This window comes from Petromyzon marinus, chromosome 33 (genome assembly GCF_048934315.1).
Source record: "Petromyzon marinus isolate PM22_M1 ecotype Great Lakes invasive population chromosome 33, UKy_Petmar_22M1.pri1.0, whole genome shotgun sequence".
Classification (NCBI taxonomy): domain Eukaryota; kingdom Metazoa; phylum Chordata; class Hyperoartia; order Petromyzontiformes; family Petromyzontidae; genus Petromyzon; species Petromyzon marinus.
In genome coordinates, this window is record NC_133699.1 from 11993976 (window position 1) to 12015305 (window position 21330).

The following is a 21330-nucleotide window of genomic DNA, read 5'->3' on the forward strand; positions in this document are numbered from 1 at the left end:
CTTCATCGACGCCACCAGGATTCGGCCCAGATCATCGAGGACGGTGGGAAACGAGGAACGGACGAGGAGAAAAAGGAGGCTGTGGAGAAAAAGGTGGCAGAGGACGTGGAAAGCGTTCCTGTACCGGCCGTGCGAGGGGTAGTCAAGGGCGACATGGAGCCGGAGCGACCCTGCGACGGCGAGCGTGGGCGAGCGAGAGCCGCCCCGCCCGTCGCCGACACCGACAACGACCCCTCGCTCACCGTCGTGTCGGCACGGCAAGCGGCGCCAAACTCGGACAGCGCAGCGGACAAACGGAAGGCTGCTGCCGCCGCCGCTGCCGGTGGCACCACAGTGGAATACGCAGCTCAGAGGGGTGGCTTCATCAGCACCGGCGCGTGTAACACGTCGGAACCCGCAACCCTGTCGTCTGCCCTCGCCGCGGAACTTGGTCCGGTCGCCGCCGCCGCCGCTTCCCCGCCGATCCGGACGCCGGGAGGGGAGTCCGCGCCGCTCACCCGGGTGGAGCGCACGTTCGCGGCCATCGCCGAGACAACGCGGCTGGGCGTGCGCCCGGCCCGCCGGCACGCCGCGGGGCCGCCCTCGGAGCCGGCTGATGACGGCCTGCCGGACCCCGCTGCCTGCGACCTCGATAGGAGCCTGAACCGGAGCGAGCGGCGAGGCCGCCACCGCCAAGCTCGACGCCACGACCGCCACGGCGACTCTGAGTCCGACGCCGAGGCCGAGACGGTTCGGAGCGTTCCGGACAGGACGTCCGGCGGCGGCGGCGGCGGCGGCGCCGGAGGGGCGGTGGCTGGGTTGGAGCCCGCGCCACAGCCGGCGTCGCCAGGGAGGAGGCCGGCGATGCGAGAAGAGGCCGGCGTCCATCCCTTGGCGACGTCGGAGACTGGCGGAGACAAGTGGAGGGTGAGGGATTTCATGACGGCGAGGTTGTTGTGCGTGTGTGTGTGTGGCCATCGGTGCCCAGACTGAGACCAACGAGCATCTGGTTTTGTTAGCGGATGCCAGAAAGCAGAATTCAGAGTTGGGTTTAGAGCGGTGCTGATCCAGTGATCTGAGGAGGAATGAAATGTTATTGAATGTCGCTTAATGCGGCTTTACCAGCTTTTGAGAATGAACAACGTTGGTTTGATGGGCGTGTGGATTACACTATGTACAGGTCAAGTAAGAAGTGTGCCCCGCATGGTATGGGGGGTGGGTGAGAGGCGTGTGGAGGGGACTTTTGTTTCTCGTGGCCATTTCTGAGTGCACCACATGAGACTGAATACATTTTCACGATCTGTCTCTGGGTTCTCCAACTACCTCCCAACATGCCAAACACTCGTTCAGAGAACTGGCCAAACATCCCAAATGCACAGGATCTCAGACTTGACTGCGTAAATAAATGGCATTATTATTAGTAATATAATTATAAGAAGCTATCCATAATAGCCAATTAGTAAGGTTTGTCACGTGAACAAAACATGCCAATTAGTTACTAGTTCAGCACACGGGTATGTTGGAGAGTAAAGCCATAAGATTTACAATTCGAGTACTGTGATGTTTCGCCGGGAATTACACCCAGCCTCGTCAGTCGACAGCCAGAATTGTGGAGAAATCCTCCTGTTTTCGGTATTAAATAGATGGGTTAAATGTGATGTCGTCACTTATAAGAACCTAACGGTCCCAACAAATTTCTGGGTCGTGAGAAAGGAAGGCAGCAATGCCCTCAATGTGGTACAATCACCGGCATTCCACACGGCGACCTCCTGACCTTGCCCTTGACCTTCTGCTCAGGCGGAGCCTCGCTCGGAAAGCCCGTCGGCGCTCAACGGAGCTGAGCCGGACGTATTTTCGGACGCGGAGGGCGACACCAAACAACGTTCGCTGCAAGACGGCTTGCCCCTCCTCCTCCATGGGTGGGAATCGAGCCGGAACGAATCAGCCTCGGAGCTCTCCTCACCTCCGCCACCTTCGGCCAAGGAGCAGCTGCTACGCATGAAAAAGGGCGTGGGGCGGCTCCCGCAGCAGCAGCAGCAGCAGCGGCAGCGGCGGCAGCAGCAGCAGCGGCTACACGTGTCGCTGCTGTTGCTCGCCAAGGGCGACGCGCGCCCGGACGCCGAGGCGGCTTCACCGATCGCCCTCGCTCCCACCGCCGCCACCGCCGCCACCTCCTCCTCACCTCCGTCTCCTTCGTCACCACCGCCACCGGTGCCATCGCGCTCACCGGCGCCGTCGTCATCGTTGTCGCCACCCCCCGCCGCCAGGCCGGGTTCCCCTTCCAGACGGCTCGGCGGTGCCGGCGCAGGCAAACGTAGCCGGATTCCACGGCCCGTGACGCCAAGCGGGGATGGGGCGGCGGCGGCGGCAGGAGGAGGGGGGTCTGCGTCGCTGTCGCTGTCATCGTCGCGAGCGCCGTCGTCACCGCGTGCGTTCGTGCCGCGCCCGCCTCCCGGGCGCCCGCCGGCACGACCAGCCCTGGAGTCACGGTGAGCGATGGGCAAACCTCCACCGAGTGCGTGCGTGCGTGCTTGGGGTAAGTTGGCACATTAGGGGGCACAGCTGGTGCATCTGCCAGTCATCTCAATCAACCCATGATGCCTGGGTCTGTCCCGTGACCTCCTGTAAGCGAGCATTCGACACTTCACGTGGCCTCAAAGTGCACCTGGCCAGGCACACACGCCATGGTGATGTCACCGTCACTTAGTGGCGAATGGCGGGTATTGGTATCGGTGGGGTAAGTGGCTGGCTGGTGTGGTGCCATCTGCTGAGGAGGTGCGGAGAAAGATCCTGGAGCCTGAGACTGGGTAATGCGCCTCCCAAGGCGATTGTATGCAGCCTGCACTACACGGTATCATCCCACACCTCCGATTAGCACAGTTGACTAAGTACGGTGTGAAAAAAGCTCAACGTACATACGTACATCCCAACCTCCAAGACCACAGGACAGGTTCTGCAGTGTTGTAAGGATGCCCAGTTGGTCCCCCTTTCTTAAGAAGTGTAACTGTACCGATTATATTGTATACTCGTGAATATCTTTCCACTGTGTGCTGAAAATGTCCTGGCTAGAATTATTCAACATTGCTTTGCCAGGCACACTGAGAAGGAGTTTGCAGAGCCCCAATCTGGTTTCAGGCTTGCACGGAAGTTACTGTCTCTGTCGGTCTGCTACAGCAGAGGTATAGGGAATTGTGTGGATGTGTCCTTAGTGCACTGCACTACGATCCCAAAGACACGATTCCCGATTTCAGCCAACGTCGGTGACGGACACCTTAAGCAGTGTGGAGTCAGTCTCCCCTGGATTGACTTGGCCTTTAATGAGCACGTTAAAGGCCACCTGCACCCTTGCATGCCTTGCCGACAATAATAGGTGCTCGCCAACAGTACTTACCCCCCAAGAATCGGTTATATCTTTGCCTTGGTTGTGTGCGCGCAAAACAGGCTGCGCCGCTACAAGCTGCCACCCTCCAGGCTGGACACACGTCACCACGCGGAGCCACACTCCGACTCCCTCGCGCCGGGCCGCCCCTCCCGCTCGCCCTCGCATGGCGCCCTCTCCTCCTCGTCGCCTCCCTCCTCCTCCTCCCGCCCGGCCAGGGCTCCAACGTCCTCGGCAGCACCAACCGCCGCCGCAACAACAACCACCGCCACGCAGCGAGGTACCGGCACGGCCTCCCAGGCCCGGCCTGGCTCCTCCGCCAACATATCCGGTTCCGCTCGCAGACCCTCCGCACGGGCCAGCGTGTCCTCTAAAGGAAGCACTGCTACCGCCACGTCTGCCAGCACCGCCGGGCGGTTTGGCTCGGCCGGTCAGCCGCTCGTCGCCGGCGGAGGAATCGTCGGGCAGAGGGCGGCGACGGCCGCTGTTAGGGACGGGAGGCCCAAGCGCAGCAGTAAGCTGAGCAGATAGCCCGGCGGCCTGGCGCCCGTAAGCTCCGCTTGCCTCGCGAGAACTGCTAACTTCCAAGGTCACGTGTGCATACGCGTGGGTCTTGAGTGTGTCTTGTGAGCGTGTCTGTGTATGTGTGTGCGAGTGAGGAGCTACTGCGTAGCGGTTTGCGCAGTGCGCTTCAATCCCAGCGACTAATTCAACCAGAAGAAAGCATTTGCACGCAGTGAAAACCTGATGCAAGGTTTGACAATTTGCACAGCATTAAGGGTAAGGAGGAGTGTTGAGGGGTCGACATTGGTTGATGCCAATGTTTGGGTTTAGAAACGGACTTCGTTCACCTTAATTTACGCTGCAGATGTGATGAGCGTTGGTCGCCAGTACGCGCCTATGTGTATATAGGCGTGCGGTAGCGCTGAGCGATACCTGCGGGTGTCGGAGACGATGCCCACGACACCGGAACTGACGACGCTCGTCGCTGATGCGGTGGCGGGAGAGCACCGTTGGCGTGACCGCGAAACCGAACAACGACCAGCCAAGTGGCGCTGCAGAGCGCTCGACTCATCGCATGGTTCAAGAGTTCAACTCCCAGTTCCACTATCGTTGCTATCACTTCAACATTGATAAAATGAGCACCGCTCGCTTGAGCAGGGAATTATCATTTAATTCCCATGGTATTGCTGAGGAAAAGTAATTTGATTGATATTGCGCAAATTTTTTTGTTATGCGTTTGTGTACAATTGCCCAGTATCTTTGTGCTTGGCAATTCTCAGATATTGCTTGCTAAGCGATACCCAAGATGGCCTTCGGTACATGTGCGTATCGCAGTGTCCCTTACGTTCCGGCATTGTGATTGCCTGTATCGCTCGGCACTACTTAACGTGATGGCGCACGCACACATGCATGAGTGTGCGCGTGTAGACACGTGCCCATTTGCACGCACGGACACACACAGGGTTGCAAGTCGGCTGGCATGTGTGCATGTACACAGTACGCATAAGTAGCACCTACAGGCAGTTTGCAGGACACCGTAACCTCTCTGTGGCCACTCGGATCGCGATTCGCAGCCCATCGTTGAGTGCGTCACCCCATGCACCGCGCGTGTGCACAGACAGCGACGTGTGCGTCTGCATCCCAGAGGTAGGCCTCACATCTGCACGCATCACGGCAGTGTGGCGACCGTGCGTCTAACGCCCTCTCGTATTTACGTGTCGGTAATTTTCGTCGCAGCAAATCTGCAAGTTTGTACTCTTCTGGAATTCGTTGACATTTTAATCGCAAGGCTGAGAAGCAAAAGTTGGGATGAACTGAAACGCGGTTCTGTGAATTTAACCGCACCCTTAGCCCCCTGTTGTAGGTAGTGTGCAGAATGAGAGTGCATTGCTGATGTTCCAAATGGGCGCCACGGTGGCTTGGAGATGTTAACTACCTCGCCTGGTATACAGGAGGTCGTGGGTTCGATCCCGACTCTGATGCCTGTATATTTGGCGTTTGCATGTTTCTCTCCTCATGGTCGCCTGAATATTTCTCTGGGCCCCTCCGGTTCTTCCCTTCCACATTTATAAACATACGTTTAGAGTTGTTGGCTGCTGTAAATTTGCACACGATAAGCCACTTAGTTGAGCTGTCATGTGTGGCCAGGTCGCTTCTAAAAAAAAGAGTTGTATAGCTCAGTGGGCCTTACCTGATTTTAGAACCCTAAGCAAACTCATAAAAGCCACGAGCGCATGCTTTATTTAGGTCGGCCACGCGGTGAGGCGGCTGTGAGTTGAGTGAATTTGCGATTCGACGTTAAAATCGCTCTCGTGGTTTTTTGGGCGGCCGATATGGTTGCCCGTGAAAACGTTCACGTCGACCGACATGGACGCACATTGAAGCGACAAAATGGCATTACGTATATTTCACCAGGGTCTGCATTGGCATCGGTGTACAAGCACAAACTCCCGAAAACTCGCCAAATTTTGCCGTTGACACTTTCTTAGAAAACGTTAAAGAGTGGTCATTGTGCACGGCTATGGCGTTGCTCTATGCTTTGTCTGTTTCAAGGCGGTGATAACGATTGGGTTTCGTGTTTTATGATTGTCCAGCGCATTTTATTTGCGGCTCATCTCCATTGATAGTTCTGGGTCAGCGGTTTGTAAATTCCACTTTCCCATGGCGGAAGCGGTTTCTCCAGCACAACTGCCCATTGATGTCTCACAAAGCGAAAACTTATTTTATTCCACCACGGAGGATATGGCAATCGTGGGGCTGAATCTACCTACCCTCAACATGGGATTTTAATTTACAACACATGCACCTGCATGCACACGACTAACGTTTTAAATATTTTAGAAAACAAGACGTGACAATCATTCCCCGATTGCTAGCGAATAAAAAAAAGGTGGGCTGACGTTGACCGTGCACAATAACAACACGCGACATTGCCCCCGTGAGTGGCCAGCCCCGGAGTTACACCATCGGAGCTGTTTCAGCAGCAGCAGCTGTTGTTATTGATTGAAAGAAGAGAGCTGCTTGAGTTGAATGATCCGGACGGGACAAAAAATGAGTCATCTTTGTAATTGTCTTGTCGTAAGCACTTTGATGACGAAGGTTTCGAAGGAGTCGAGCAAATACATATTTACCGTTGCGGTGCATTCTGGAGTCGGTGAGATGCTACGAATGGTCCTGCCATATGTACACGAGATGCAGGTTGATGGAGCGACGGTGAGGTTGTGGTGAAATGAGTAGCATTGGCCGTAGCGTACAAATGTGAAATGAAACTCGATCACGGATGATTCACGTGGGGCAGAAGCAGTGTCCATTCCATGTGGCAGAGGCCTTGTATTTGAAGGATATCTGAGCCAAGTTATTTTGGGGATGAGGCTTAGAGTCGTGTCTCTGGATATCCGGGCTTGCCTCTGGAACTAAATCAATGCAAGAAACCAATTTTCATGTTCATCTGGGTACCAGTTCTTCAGCTGAGATGAAATTTCCAGTGAGCCCTCGGGTCATTCGAAGCATGGCTAAGAACCATTCAGCTGGGAAGGACGAGGAAGAGTTTATAGGGTGAGTGTTTGGAGGGTGACTTTTGAAAAGTAAACAATCCCTGATTACATATTATTCAAGCGTATATAAGTAATATAACAATCCCACATTTTTGCTCTAAATGAAACATTTTATTGCCTATATAATAAAAAAAATTCAAGTTCTTCAAGTTAAAACCTTGTGCTAAGTTAATTTAACATTCTAGATTTGAAGATTGATTTCGTGACTGCAAGGATCCATACTCTTTGGTTCTATTCAGTAAAGTCATGTAGGTAAAAATAAAATAACAAAAAAATTACAAAAAATCACGACGTTTCGGGCCACAACACAAGTGGCCTTCATCAGGTGAAGGGACTGGACTGTCCAAGCTGTGCGCCGCTATTTGTGTGTTCTCTGCTGCTTTCCTCGCATTAACCCAAGTTGCCGAAACGGTCGTTTCCCAACTTTCATTTGAGTTGGAATCACCTTTGGATTTTTTTTCTAAATGGAAGTAAATCACAAATGCTAAATAACAGTATTCTGATTACATCTGAGAGTGACATTAATGACCAGGGCATTGCTCATAACCTTTATTAATGTGACCGCTGGTCGTCCACACAGGAGGGAGCAGCACGTGTTGCACTCGGCCTGGCACATGAGAGCAATGTTCACTGCCCGACGGTGAAACGAATTATTTTCTGAGCTGATAATTTAGCCAAATCAAGTGCCGTACCAAATTTGTGCCGTCATTTGTTCCGTCAATTATTGACCAGGCTGAGACCGTTGACTCCTCTATACCTGATTATCCGCTTTCATCGCGGGCGACTTCTAAGCAACCATGTTTCATAAATTACAACTCGATAGCCATCGATTCTGCCAACCGTTGTGCCGAATCCCGTGGCGCGTGTTCTCATGTTGTGGTAGATTTGGGTAAAAAAAAATCGCCAGATATGAATTGTCGCCATGGAGCAATCGTCATCGCCGAACTTACCACGTACAGCGCCGCGATGCGCCAGCGGGTTGAGAAAGACGTTCGCTTGCTCGGCACGACGTCCGACGTTTCCCCTCTGCACGCCGACAGCTTCTTCAGGAAGTGAATTGTACAAGAAAACGCGTCGGAGAACGGTACCGCGAAAACCTGCGCAGCGGTAGAACCCACTCGACAGTGACCACTTGTGGTCGTCTCCTCCGACGTGACGTAGTCTGCGCCGATGCAGTAGAAGCCAAAGCGCGTCGTCCCTCGTTCGCTCTCATCTTCTCTTTAGCCAGCTCAGCCAGGTGCCCCGAGATTTGCAGCCAAGTGTGGTTTTGGTTTTATTAAGGCAACGTTTACATTGTTTTTGCCGCCTCTTTTTCGGTTTTGTTTTTGTTTTAATTAAAAGTTTAGTGCAAATGCAACCGGTTTTAAGAAGTTGTGAATATTTAAGAGGTCAGAGTCACGGAGTAAATTTTTTTCATATGGTGGTCACGGACACGCTCCGGCTCGGATAAAATTGTGGAGCTTGGTGTTGACCACCCAGATGAAAGCGAAATTTAACCCAATTACTAAAATCTGGTCTTACCAGGTTAGAACTTGGGCCTGCACGTGTTCCTTTTACAAGTTCAACCTGGTCACGATGGCCATACAAGCGGTGATGCTTAATAGTTTGAAACACCCAAGTACAGCTGCTTGGATGAGTGAATGCTCCAGATGTGGAAACCTTAGCTGATGAATTCACCGCAGTGAGTTAAAGGTAACTGCGAATTCGTGTAAAAAAAAAAAACTCTCGCACGAGCAAGGTCATTCGCCCCCGTGTACGCGAGATGATGCAAAACGGCTCGAGCGAAATCGTTCACAGCAACATTTTTTGGGACGATGCAATTCGTGGTGGTGCGGCGGTCGGGTTAGAGCGTGCGACGGTGGAGCAGTGGTTCTCAACGCTCCAGTTCGACAATGCAGTGGCGGAGGGGGTGAGTGAAGCCAGGGATTTGTTTTGTGAAATCGGTGGGGCCGTGCTGGTTGATGTCCTCTCGCGAGTAAAGGGCTGGTGGTGGCGCGAGTTTAACAGTTTCTGTTGTCGAAGTTTAAACTCGTTGGTGTTGAATGTTCATTTGCTTTTCCGTCCATGGAAGCCTGCAATTGTGTATATTTATTTACAGCATTTATTTACCTTCCCTCGTGTACATAATGTGTATACGTTAATTTATTACGTCGATTTTTATATATATGCACGTCGGTAAGTGGACCAGTGCCCGCTGCTCGCTAAGCACGCGTCCGTCAACCACTCGGGCCAAAGAGGGCAACGCCGTTCCACCACTCCGCTTCGCTTTCATGAACGAGCGCCCGTTAACTCGGCCGGTGCCGTGTTAAGAGCGCTCGGTTCGCATTCCGGAGGGTCAAAAGTTCAAATTCCGTTCTGGAGTCGACTCGGGCAGAGGTCAGCAACCAAAATAACAAGGATAGCCATTTTTTTCAAATTCGGTAAAAAATATATATATATTTGAAGAGCTGCGGTGCACGTGAATTACGAGGTGGTGGCCCTTAATAAATAACGTCATGAAGTAGTGCTTAAAGAGCCGCATGCAGCTCCAGAGCCGCGGGTTGCCAAGCCCTGCTCTCGGGTGTCGGAAATTGAGTACTGATTTGAGTGAAGTCAGCATTGGTCTTGCTTTGGATAAACTGGTCCTCATCATGGGAATGTGAAATTTTCACCACTGCTTAGGGTTGACAAAGGAGACGAGCTCTTATTTCAGCAGAGAGCCTCTGAATCTCTAGAACAGGAATACGCCCATTGAGACCCATCATTATATTTTGGACCCTTAGTTAACCGAACGTTAGGAAACCCAGAATCAGTGGAGGAAATTCTGCATTCCCATGGCAGCAACAGTCCTCTGTGGGAAGTCCACAAGTCGTTGCCATCTGCAAAGTGGTGTGACTTTATCAACCCCGGTGGGATGATTGGCCGAGTCATTCCCCAATTGAGATTTTTAACTCGCGACCCGAGGCATCGCGACCTGAGTGTCCGTGTGCTGTGGTCACCACTCGTAACGCCGCATGGCTCATACATGGCTGTGGCGGCAGTTGGAGCTGTTGACCCCGTGCTAGCCGGCTGGGTGAGCACACTGACCACGAGGTCAGCCAGCCACTTGGTTTTAACGTGACCGTAGACCAGCAGACGTGGAAGGACGAATTTAAACCCAACCACGGAGGTTTTCGCAGCCAGTGTTATTATTAACGATTGATTTTTGGGTTACGCTGAGTAGCAATTGCTGACCCCCCCCCTCCCCGCACATCCAATTAGCGCGGTTGGCCATGTTCGGTGCGAATAAGGATCTAGCCAGATTTGTGTTGTCAAGACCCTCCACCACCCGAGGTGGCATTTGGCTTGTGTGTGGTTCAGGATTGGCCGCCCTCCATTTGAACCAGAGTGTCACGGAACGTTGCTGACGAAGGCTGCTCCTTGACACGTTTCTTTTTTAGTCGGAGCGTCGGCAAGGTGGCGATGGCCCTCTGGCGCCGGGTCGAGGTTGGCCTTGCGGGAAGTGACTCGGTGAGAAGCACGCCCCGGTTCCGTGGGGGTTTTCCCTCTCCGGGCCCTTTCCCCTCCGGGTCCTTTCCCCTGATGAAGCGACGCGATGACCCAGCCGTGACTGCATGAGCTGCGGGAGGGGGGCGACTGTTGCTGCTCTCGCGAATGACATCGCGAGAGCACGGACGGGAAAGGTCGTTGTTTGACGAATAGAGGGGGGGGGGGGGGAAAGAACAATTGAACTCTGGACGTTGAGGCAAAACTGTACCGTGCAGAAGGCGGGTGGCGATCCAATTCAAGAATCTATTGTTTTGTCTGTCTTGTTTGTTCTGTCCGTACTGTGTCGTTTGCTCCGGGAGCCTCAGAGCAACCGCGCATGACTTCCATATAATTTGCACATCTCGGATAATCGACTCTCAACGCGCGGATAATCCGTGCGCACGCGCGCGCGAGTGTCATGAGCGTAGCCAACCGGGTTTGGTCGACGTCACGTTACGTGCAGTCGCACTGCGCCCTCCGCGATGCGAAGGGCGGAATGACACGATCCTTCGTCGCTCGAGAGAGAGAAGAGATACAGCGTTGCCCCCTGGTTTGTTTAGCGTGCGGTGAGGAGAGGAGGGGAGGGGGGGTAGTTGTTTGCTGCTGCAATTCGCGACTGTGCCCCGATTCAGCCGCCGCTCTGAGCCATTCTAATGTCCGTTGCCTTACCTTCCAACGTGGCCACACACACACAGGCAAGCCACATGCGCACGTGCACACAGACACACACGCCCGCGTACTTCCGCGCATACACGAAAGACAAAGATCCCCCCGTATAGACTTTAACAGACTGCTGGGGAAAGTGCTGTTAGTGAGCACCTACGAAGGTGGCACGGCACGTGAAGGGGAAGATGGGCAGCACCACGCCCGGTCGCCTTTGTCTTCCCAGTGGCGATGTTTACACACCGCACCAGGTACTTGTTTAAGGCTGAGTCGACCTCGGAGAGGCCCAGGACCGGTTCGGATAATCGTCGCTGACGTTGGCCATTAGCAGAAGCGCGCCACGAACACACGAGACACACGCGCACACAAGACACACGCACATGCATTTCTCACTTGTATCGTGTAATTCCATACGTGGTGGTTTAATTGGAACAAAATATGATTGCTTGATTACTCGTCTGATTACTTAATTTTGTACTGGAGAAATCCATGTTTGAAAACGCACAGGCCAACAAAAATGTATAACTTAAATGGACTGGCTTTGCCTAGCCCGCAACGCCACTCCTGTATATAACTGCATTAAAGTACACGTCTTGACAACGCTGAGCTCGCTGGGCAATGGAAACCCTATTCTCTCAACACACATGGCTCGACTCAACAGGCTCGGTGAAGTGGGCTGGCGTGTCTGGCTTGCGATGCTATGAAACGGATTTAAACTACAAGCCTATGACACTTTACCTGGCCGACCCACACACCTTTATATTAACGCTGTTGTTGCGGCCTTCTTTAAAATATGAGCCGCTTGCAGAGAATCCTCATGGCTTGCCGAACTCGTAATGTTACCACAGACTGTTTTAAGGTTCAGCTGTAAATGCAATACATGATATACCTGTGTACGCTAAAGGGACTGCCTTGCCTATGAAACACTCCATTACACCAACAACTGCTTTAAATTATGCCTGTACTGTATATACACAAGTCGTGTTGGGTGGCTTGCCTCGCTTGTAATGTATGTCGCTTTGAAGTGCTTTATGACTGTGACCTTTACGACCTTTTTGAGACGTTTGGACGAGATAGGTTTCGTTTTGCCGGCAAGGATTCAACGTTTGGCAAACCTGCTCGCTGAAAGACTGACCTGTGCCCTGGCTCGTATCTCTCTCTCTCTCCCGCTTGATACCCGTGTATAGACGCGTTTAAGATTATAAACAAAAACTAAAAAGCTGCGAACACACCTCCTAGGCAACGTACCGTTGTTGTTAACATGAGTATTATAACAGTTGGGAGTGAATTATTTTAATTGTAAAAGAGTGGCCCTTTGTCTAACCTCCCCCTGCCGCTTCCATCAATGAAGTATCTTGGCCATGTGTAAAGGCGCAGAGTTCCTCGATTGAGTTTTTATTTTTGTACGCTGTGCGCGCGTTCGTGGGACCGATAACTTAATTTATTTTATTCTGGCGCTTATTGTAAACACTTGAAGCACTGCAAAAAGGGCATCGGTCGGAACCAATCCCATTGCGTTCTGCCGCTGGAGCGACCAACATTCCCTTTCGAGGAGATCCGTGTAGCAAGCTCGCCAACCTTGGCCGCGTCTCAACCCGGCAGGTACTGCTTGCAAGCTCCATGGGGAGCGAAATGGCGTTCGAGTTCAGCGTTCTTCATTGCAAAGCCCCTGGTGGGCTTTAGTGCTGTCAAATCCCCAGTGGTTTTAAATGTGGCGGCAGGGGCGGAGCCAGGATTTTCAGCCCCGGGGTGACATTCAACAAATTTTAATTTCAAGAATGATTAGAGAGTCAGGCTGTTGAACTAGACGCCATCGGTTGGCGACACACTCTGACAATGCAGTTGCACGGAGTTCGCCAGACCGAGTGTCGTACACTTACACGCAGAATGTCACCCCCCCTGGCTCCACCCCTGGGTGGCGGCCCTCACACTGATGATGCCTTATTGGCAAAAAGTACCGCCCCCCTCTGAAAATGTGAACACTGCTTTAACAGATCTCTCTTGGTGAATGCTGGTCACTGCAAATACATCTCTGTGAAGGAGAATTACCATCGCTGCAACAGGCATCTGTTGAAAGTGATGAGCCAAGCACTTGTGTAAATACTTGTGGGGTTTTTGGACCCCCCCCCATGTCAATGCATGTGCCTCCCCCCCCCCCCCTGTCCGTCAGTGGCACATCAAGACTCGAGGTTTGTGTTTAAAGCAGAGAGATCTCATCACAGATCACGACTGTTCACGTCTCAAACTCTGCCTTGTGCATCCCCAACCGCACCACAGCTGGTTGTCTTCGCAGGTTGGCGACGTATTTCGTCAAACAGCCGTATGTTACTTTTTAAGTTAACGCTGTGTACAATTTTAAGTGTTAATTTAAGTTTGTTCATTTTTATTTTTTTAAAGTTCAATAAAGTCAGAGCATGGAAGGAAATTGTGGGCTTAAGTTTGTTTTATTCCACAGGCATTTATATGTACAGTTATATAATGAAGAAACCTAATATTCTCGGACATGAAAAACAACCTCTTGATGATGCAGGCTATATACGATTCGGGTGTTTTGACAAATATGGAACGGTGAGCAGAATGCAGGGCACTAGGCGGAGCCAGGTCTGGTGAGAATGGCTGTTTAAATTTCTGTTTTTACTCTTTACAAATGTCTCTGGATTTTTCAAGCTGTGCATCCATGTTTCAGTATCTTCTGGAAAAACAACAGTTGATCCACCACTAGGAAAGACAATTTACTCGACCCTAAACAATAAAATACTTTCAACTGAACAATCACCCTTCGTCATTCTTAGCACAATTCCTATGCCAGGTTATGCACGGCCTTTTTTGATCGATCCAGTTACACTCAGGGGACACCAGGACAGGGTAAGATTGGTCCGAATCCGCGACGTGAGGGGAAAAGAGCGGAAAGGGCACAGCATCTCAGAACCTGGGTGCTCCGAAATCATCTGGCATGCGCTCGATGTTGTACCTGGGCAGAGGTGGGGGAGGGACAGGGAGGGTGAAAGGGAGTGGATAATGAGGATCAAGGCTTGCACGTGCAAACAATTCAGCAGCTTCCTGTGTGCAAAGTCAACGGCAACACAGCAACTTGCTCTCCGTCCCAACGTCTCGAATGTCACTTCCGCTCACCCTGAACAGGTGCGGTGACCCTAAAGGGGGGGGTTACGCGTGACCTGCAGAGTGTGCACAGAGCCCAATAAGCTGGGTGGTGACCAGTGTGGCAGCGTCGCCACTGCTGAGAGGTCAGAACGGCACAACGTTTCGGTGAGTGTCCATGTGTAGTGGTGTGCGCACGCGTGTGTCAAATAAACAAAACTTTTTTGTTATTTTACCAAGTAAGGCTCGGTGAGCTATATAGCTCTTTTTCAGAAATGACCTGGCCACAAATTATAGCTCTAAAAGTGGCTGATGTGGAAATGTACAGCAGCCAAATACTCTAAACGCATGTTTCTAAATGTGCGTGTGTGTATAAGTGTTGGCTAGCAGTTTGTGGACAATGTAGTAAAGCATGCATATGGTGTGTGAGTGTGACAAATGGCATGGTGTGAAGAAGTGTGGTGGGTGCACGGCGGTGTGTTCAATAGTGGGGGTGTATGGTGATTGGTGTAGAATAGTGTGTGTGTGTGTACATGTATAGTGGGGGTTGTGTGTGTGCATGTATAGTGGGGGGTTGTGTGTGTGTACATGTATAGTGGGGGGTTGTGTGTGTGTACATGTATAGTGGGGGGTTGTGTGTGTACATGTATAGTGGGGGGTTGTGTGTGTGCATGTATAGTGGGGGGTTGTGTGTGTGTACATGTATAGTGGGGGGTTGTGTGTGTGTACATGTATAGTGGGGGGTTGTGTGTGTGTACATGTATAGTGGGGGGTTGTGTGTGTGTACATGTATAGTGGGGGGTTGTGTGTGTGTACATGTATAGTGGGGGGTTGTGTGTGTGTACATGTATAGTGGGGGGTTGTGTGTGTGTGTACATGTATAGTGGGGGGTTGTGTGTGTGTGCATGTATAGTGGGGGGTTGTGTGTGTGTGCATGTATAGTGGGGGGTTGTGTGTGTGTACATGTATAGTGGGGGGTTGTGTGTGTGTACATGTATAGTGGGGGGTTGTGTGTGTACATGTATAGTGGGGGGTTGTGTGTGTGTACATGTTTAGTGGGGGGTTGTGTGTGTGTACATGTATAGTGGGGGGTTGTGTGTGTGTGTGCGTGTAGTGGTGGTGTGCACACTGCATGCGCTGTCACTCACCGGTGGTTGGAGACGTACATGATGGGGACGCCAGGGATTTTGCGGACTCGCCTCTTCAGTTCACGGTCGACTGTTGCCACGATGTAGCACTTGTGCTGCAGAGAGACAGAGACACGTGCAGACACAAACGCCTCACACATTCGTATCCAGCAGCAGCACCACCACCACGCAGTGTAGCAAAGAATCTGCACAACCATCGCATCGCTATCACAACTCCAGCGTCTACAATGCGGCACGCTGGATCGCGCAGATCTGTGAAACGCCCTCGCCTGCTGGGCTGCAAGCTGGCCAAAAGGTGGCAGTGCAGCAAATGGAACGTTCATTTCGGGGAAAGGATAGAGGTTTTTTTTTGGGTTGGATCGCGTAAATATATAAATGTGTCGTTAAAACCCGCCACCCCCCGACACAGCCAACCAGTAAGAGTTGTCACGTAAACAGAACGTGGCCAATTCGTCACTAGTACAGCACACCGGTGTGTTGGAGAGCACAGCCACAACACATTTACAATCTGGGTACTCAGATTAGGGTACTCAGATTGTAAATGTTGTGGCTTGGCTCTCCAACACACCGATGTGCTGTACTAGTGATGAATTGGCATCAATTCAAATACACAGTGAGGAAAATATTGCACCAAGAAGAAGACTTGATTGCAGGCAATGATGAGGAGAAAACTGGCACGATTTGGACCACATATGTAAGGTGGACAACAGGAAAATGAAAAGTGTGTTTGGAAAAAATGGAAGGAACCGGACAAAAGAGCAAGTCCTAACAGAAAATGAATGGCTTAACGACATAAGAGATTGGTGCCAGAAAGATGTGGCACTGCGTGAGCATATTCACACAAGACAGAGGAAAGTGTATACAAATAACGAAATGTGCAGTGGACACCTCCAAACTAGCTGCCCATGGATCGTGATGATGAGATACTAATTTGGAAGAGCAGAGAAAGTTATCTAGCCTGGACTGAACTGGGGCTGGTGGCAGTCGACAGCACGGATGTACTCCTGACCCTTATGCACCCCTAAATACCTCTGATGATGCTCTTTGCACTCTCATGTCCCCTATGAACCCTTTTAAATCTCTGCGTACCTATAACCCTATTTAACCGCGTGTTCCCAATTAACCTGCATCCCCAATGTACCCATGTCGCCTGCGTATATGTGAAAATAAATACACCTGTGACCCCTATATCCTCCTGTAAAAAAACCTAGGTGACCCCTATGTATGCCCTGTGTACTCTGTGTATCCCCTTGCATGTCTACAAGCACGCATGCCCGTGTGTACCTGTGTGACTCTCTGCACGAGGCAGTCGTCTGCGTAGGTGCCCTTGTGTGAGCAGGGCAGCCGCTCGAAGCGAGGATCCTTAGCGATCCTGCACACACGCACATACAGAATGGTGCACGCACATAAGCACACGCACATGAGCACGCACCGCGGACACGTATGGACCAACAATTGCCGTTCACCACTAAGTGGCGGTGATGTCACCATGGCACTGGTGTCATGCTAGGTGCACTTTGAGGCTACATGAAGTGTTGAAGGCCCGCCGGGAGGTCACGGAACAGACCCAGGTGATAAGCCACTTTGTTGAACCATTATTTGTGGCCAGGTCGCTTTTGAAAAATAAGTGAATACCTCTGGGCTTTATCTTGCAAGATGAAAATTGATGTTTTCTTTGTATATTTTGAAGTGATTGGTTTACTTTTCCTATACTTTGCACTATCACGTTTTTGTATTGTCTGGTGTAACGTTTCTTAACCACCCCTACTGGACATCTATGAAAAAGAGCTTTGTAGCTCATCGCATTCCTCTAGTATAAATATTCTGATTGACTGACCACACACTGATGCATGTGCACTCATGCAGAGGCACCGTGCACATGTACAGCTATGCACACACGCACACAGGACCCAAACTCACGTCGCTGGGTTTGTTCCTCAACGCTATGTGGCCCCAGTGCACCGTGCGAGTGTATTGAGGTGTGTGCGAGTCGGGAGCTCGACCCACCTGAGCGCCACTCTGTACTTGAGTCCCAGCATCTCCAGCTCAGCCATGACACAGTCGGTGATGCAAGGAACACCTGCCAAGTCCAAGCAAAATGCACACGTGTAAAACCATATGCACCAGCACTGAACACACAGCTCCCAATTAGCCAAATCATACTGTTAGGGCAAGTGCTGTTCGCGAGCACCTTTGAGGGTTGGCATGGCATACTCGGGAGTGGGTGGCCAGCACCACGCCCCCGGCCGCCTTTTTCTCCCAAGTGGTGATGTTTATACACTGCACCAGGTACCCATTTGAAGCCAAGTCAACCTATGGGAGGCCCAGGACCGGTTCAGATAATCATTACTGGTGTTGGTCTTGAGCGGGAATCCAACTTAGGCTGCCGGGTTCATAACACAGCATGCATGCTAAACACGACACTTGTGCGCATTTACACACACACACGCGCACTCAACCTGCGGAGGTCCAGGACTGATTCATATGTCACTTTCCACTGATATAAACCGGAATCAAAACGCAGGTCATCAGAAATTGTCGCGCAGTGCCAAAACCACTACACCACAACCACTAAACACACAAACCACGTGCACACAAACTCGCACGCAAGACACCCACACGCAAACACAAGGTGTCGTACACTTGGCGTAGAGGCAGTCCATCATGGACTGCATGACGTCGAGCTTGGCTTTGATGGAGAAGTTGATGAAGTTGGTGTCGACGAGTACATAGTAAGGGGGACCCAGCTGGGTGTTGTACTGGAAGAACAGACACGACGGGTACTGGGGCCTGCAGTCCAGACCCAGGAGGGACATGGTGTGAGACAATTTCCAATACCACGGTCGGCCCCAAGTACGGTAAATACAACTTAATCATCTCCTCGCGTCCAACGGCTCGCAGGGTGAACGGGGGATAAAGGTCGACTCACGCGTCCACCTCCTTAATGGCGTTCAGGTCCTTCTTCTTTTTGATCTCCTTCGGCTTCACCCGGTCTTTAGCTTTCCTGCAGAAAAGTGACAAAAAACGTCATCGGACCTCTCTTGCGAGTATCACAATATAATAGGTTTTACTCTTTCTGGCAATAAAACACAAAATAGATACATGTTGCAAGGAATCATGTTACTGCATTAACCACACATGGTAGTTGTGGTGGATATGCAAACAAAAACATGCTCTGGTAGTATATGATGCATTGTCTTTGAAACTGATTGGTCCACACCAGAGACAGCTATCCTCTGGTCTAAACAGTGTTAGACCAGAGGATGCCAAAAGGCGACAAGGACAATACCCTCATAGTGCATGGTCTTTGTGCTGTTCGCCTTTTGGCGTCCTCTGGACTAACACTGTTTGAGACTAGGCTCTAAAGAAAGCTGTCTCTGGTGTGGACAATGCATACGCCATCAGAGCATGTGTTTTTTGTTTGCATGTTCACCACAAGTATATGTGGTTAATGCAGCCATGATTCCTTGCAAAAGGTTTACATTTGGTGGTTTAACATCTTAACAACTCCTGTTTTATCGCCAAAGGGTAAAAACTATTATTGACAAGCGTGCATACAAGGATCGCGGTTTCCCTTATAGCCTACATGGACTGTTGGCCCGAGTTTAAGCTCAATTGGTTTGTTACACCAAGGGTTCGGCAACTAAAAACTAACAAGAGCAGCCATGTTTTTTCGATTTTTGCAATGCACTGTGGTGGTGAATACGAGACGGCGGTTCTGAATCAACGTCACGAAGCGGTCGTTCAAGCGCCGCATGCGGTTCCAGCCGCAGGTTATAGACCTCCTGCGTTACACGCATGATCGTGTTTATTGGCATTTAAAAAAAATACATGCGATTTAAATGTCATTTAATGAGTAATATGTAAACTACACGGTGCAGTTAACTGGTCATTTTACTCTAAATTACATGACTTTGGTGATGGGTTATTTGCATCTACTGTATTTTGCCGATATCTTAAAACGAAAGAATTTAAACCAGGTAAGGCCCACTGAGCTATGCAGCTTTTTCAGAAGCGATCTGGCCACCAAAGTGGTTTATCACGTGGAAATGTATTGCAGCCAAATACTCTAAAATGCACGTTGATTTGAAATGTGGAGGGAAAACCCGGAGGGCCTCGAGAAAAATCCACGCGACCACGGGCAGAGATACACGCAAACTCCAAATATACAGCAGGCGTGAGGGTCGGGATCGCACCCACGACCTCCTTGCATAATGCAGGGCGAGGGAGATAACATCTCGCCACGTCTAATAGAGTTTTAATCGAGAAGAGGTTCAGCAAGGCGAACCAATGCAGCAAGGCTACTGCCAAGCGAGAGGCGCTTGTCTACTTGACCACGTACAGGCGCTCGTCCCGCAGGCTGATCATGCGCTTCATCGTCGCGAACTTCTTAGTCTTCTTAGCCTTGCCCTGGGAACGGTGACAGACAACAGCAGCGGGTGAGCAACGCTACGCCAAACGCGGGGTATGATAATCGTCACCCTGAACTCTCTCGCACCGCGTCGGCGTGTACATCCCGCCCCTCTACTCTCGAAACGAGCTAAAAAATGGGGGCGAGTCGACATTTCGGTGGAAGCCGCTTATTGCTTCCCGCAATTTCTCGATTAAAATAGCAGGATATTTCGAGATGACAGCTTGGCGAGGCCCTTCATCCATCAGTGTATTGATCAAGGCTAAATGACACAGACTAGTCGGTGCTCTCAATCATTCACAACCGCAGTGGGAAGAGCGCCACCGCAGTGGGTAGAGCGCCACCGCAATGGTTCAATGCGCCGCGCAGTGAACCAGGCCGCGGCGACGAGCAGCGGCGAACGAGATCTGAAGCGGCCCCCCGCCCTGCCGTATTGATGACCGGCGTGGTGAAGTACGTCCAAACAAAACGGTCACGCGGCGTTCATTCAAGCGGCGGATAGAGCAAGCGGTCCGCGCGGAGTGGGTCACCATTCTCCCTGCTGGCGGCGAGATCCACGTGCGACCACCTCCACCTTCCCAGAGAGCCTCCGCCGCGACCTTTAACCCTCCACTTCCGGCTACTCCACTTCCGGCTTACAGCGGAAAGGGGTGGAGCACAGATCACGTGGGGCGCGGGATTTTACCGCCACCGATTCTGGAAGATGTCTTCCGGAAAGACAAATTCCGTGTTCGTTTGGTGTCATTCCTAACTTAGAAGATAGATTACGGAAGACTGATTTCTGGTTCAGTTTAGTTGACAATCCTAACTCAGAAGTTACCTTACGGAAGACGAATTCTCGTTCAGTTGATGGCATTCCTACCACAGAAGATAGCTTCCGGAAGAGGAATTATTGTTCAGTTGGTCTCATTCGTAACTCAATAGATTACTTCCGGAAGACCAATTCTAGTTCAGTTCATCGCATTCCCAACTCAGAAGTTAACTTCCGAAAGACGAATTCTCGTTCAGTTGGTCGCATTCCTAACTCAGAAGCTATCTTCCGGAAGGCTGATTGTAGTCCGGTTGATCAAATTCCTAACGCGGAAGTTGTCTTCCGGACGACGGATTCTCGTTCAGTTAGTCGTATTCCTAACTCAGAAGACATCTTCCGGAAGAGGAATTCCTGTTCAGTTCGTCATACTGTACAGTAGTCCATAATCTTAGCTCTTTCGGTAAAGTCACGTTGAAGGGAAACAATAAAATAAAAAAATATATAAAACAATACAAATTTATCACGACATTTCGACTATAACACAAACGGTCGTCATCAGGTGTGAAAAGATTTTCATTGTTTTATATATATTTTATTATTTTATTGTTTACCTTCAACGTGACTTTACCGAAAGAGCTAAGAATATGAATTACTGCAGTCACGAAAGCTTTAAATAAAAATTTGTACAGTAGTCCTCATTGAGACCGCCCCCCCCCGCCACGTGATGTCAACAACCGATTGACCTTCGACCCGAGCGGGCGTGTCCCTCAATGACCAATCACGCGAGAGCCCGTTTCCCGGGCGCGACGCTACTGACCAATCAGAGGCACCCCATG

General features: G+C 51.0%; 2 protein-coding genes across 4 annotated transcripts in view; one reads left to right on the forward strand and one right to left on the reverse strand.

Moving 5' to 3' along the window:
* Positions 1–13510, forward strand: part of LOC116948471 (uncharacterized) — a 45652-nt gene extending 32142 nt beyond the window's left edge. For both annotated transcript variants that reach the window (XM_076071540.1, XM_076071539.1), the window contains exons 16-18: positions 19–906; positions 1777–2468; positions 3421–13510. In XM_076071540.1, the coding sequence (XP_075927655.1) occupies positions 19–906; positions 1777–2468; positions 3421–3889 (2049 nt within the window). In that variant the 3' untranslated portion in view covers positions 3890–13510. The remainder of the gene's footprint in view (positions 1–18; positions 907–1776; positions 2469–3420) is intronic.
* On the reverse strand, positions 13511–20876 carry FCF1 (FCF1 rRNA-processing protein). 2 transcript variants are annotated; one of them, XM_032965169.2, is made up of 8 exons: positions 20564–20876; positions 19675–19742; positions 18262–18336; positions 17974–18122; positions 17340–17412; positions 16617–16704; positions 15333–15427; positions 13511–14056 (listed from the first exon to the last, which is right to left on the reverse strand). In XM_032965169.2, the coding sequence occupies exons 1-8, from the start codon at positions 20597–20599 to the stop codon at positions 14008–14010; spliced, it is 633 nt and encodes a 210-aa protein (XP_032821060.1). In that variant the 5' UTR covers positions 20600–20876; the 3' UTR covers positions 13511–14007. The 2 variants fall into 2 exon arrangements, with proteins under 2 accessions (XP_032821060.1, XP_032821061.1); XM_032965170.2 differs by lacking the exon at positions 20564–20876 and adding an exon at positions 20274–20429.
* Positions 20877–21330: the final 454 nt, after the last annotated feature.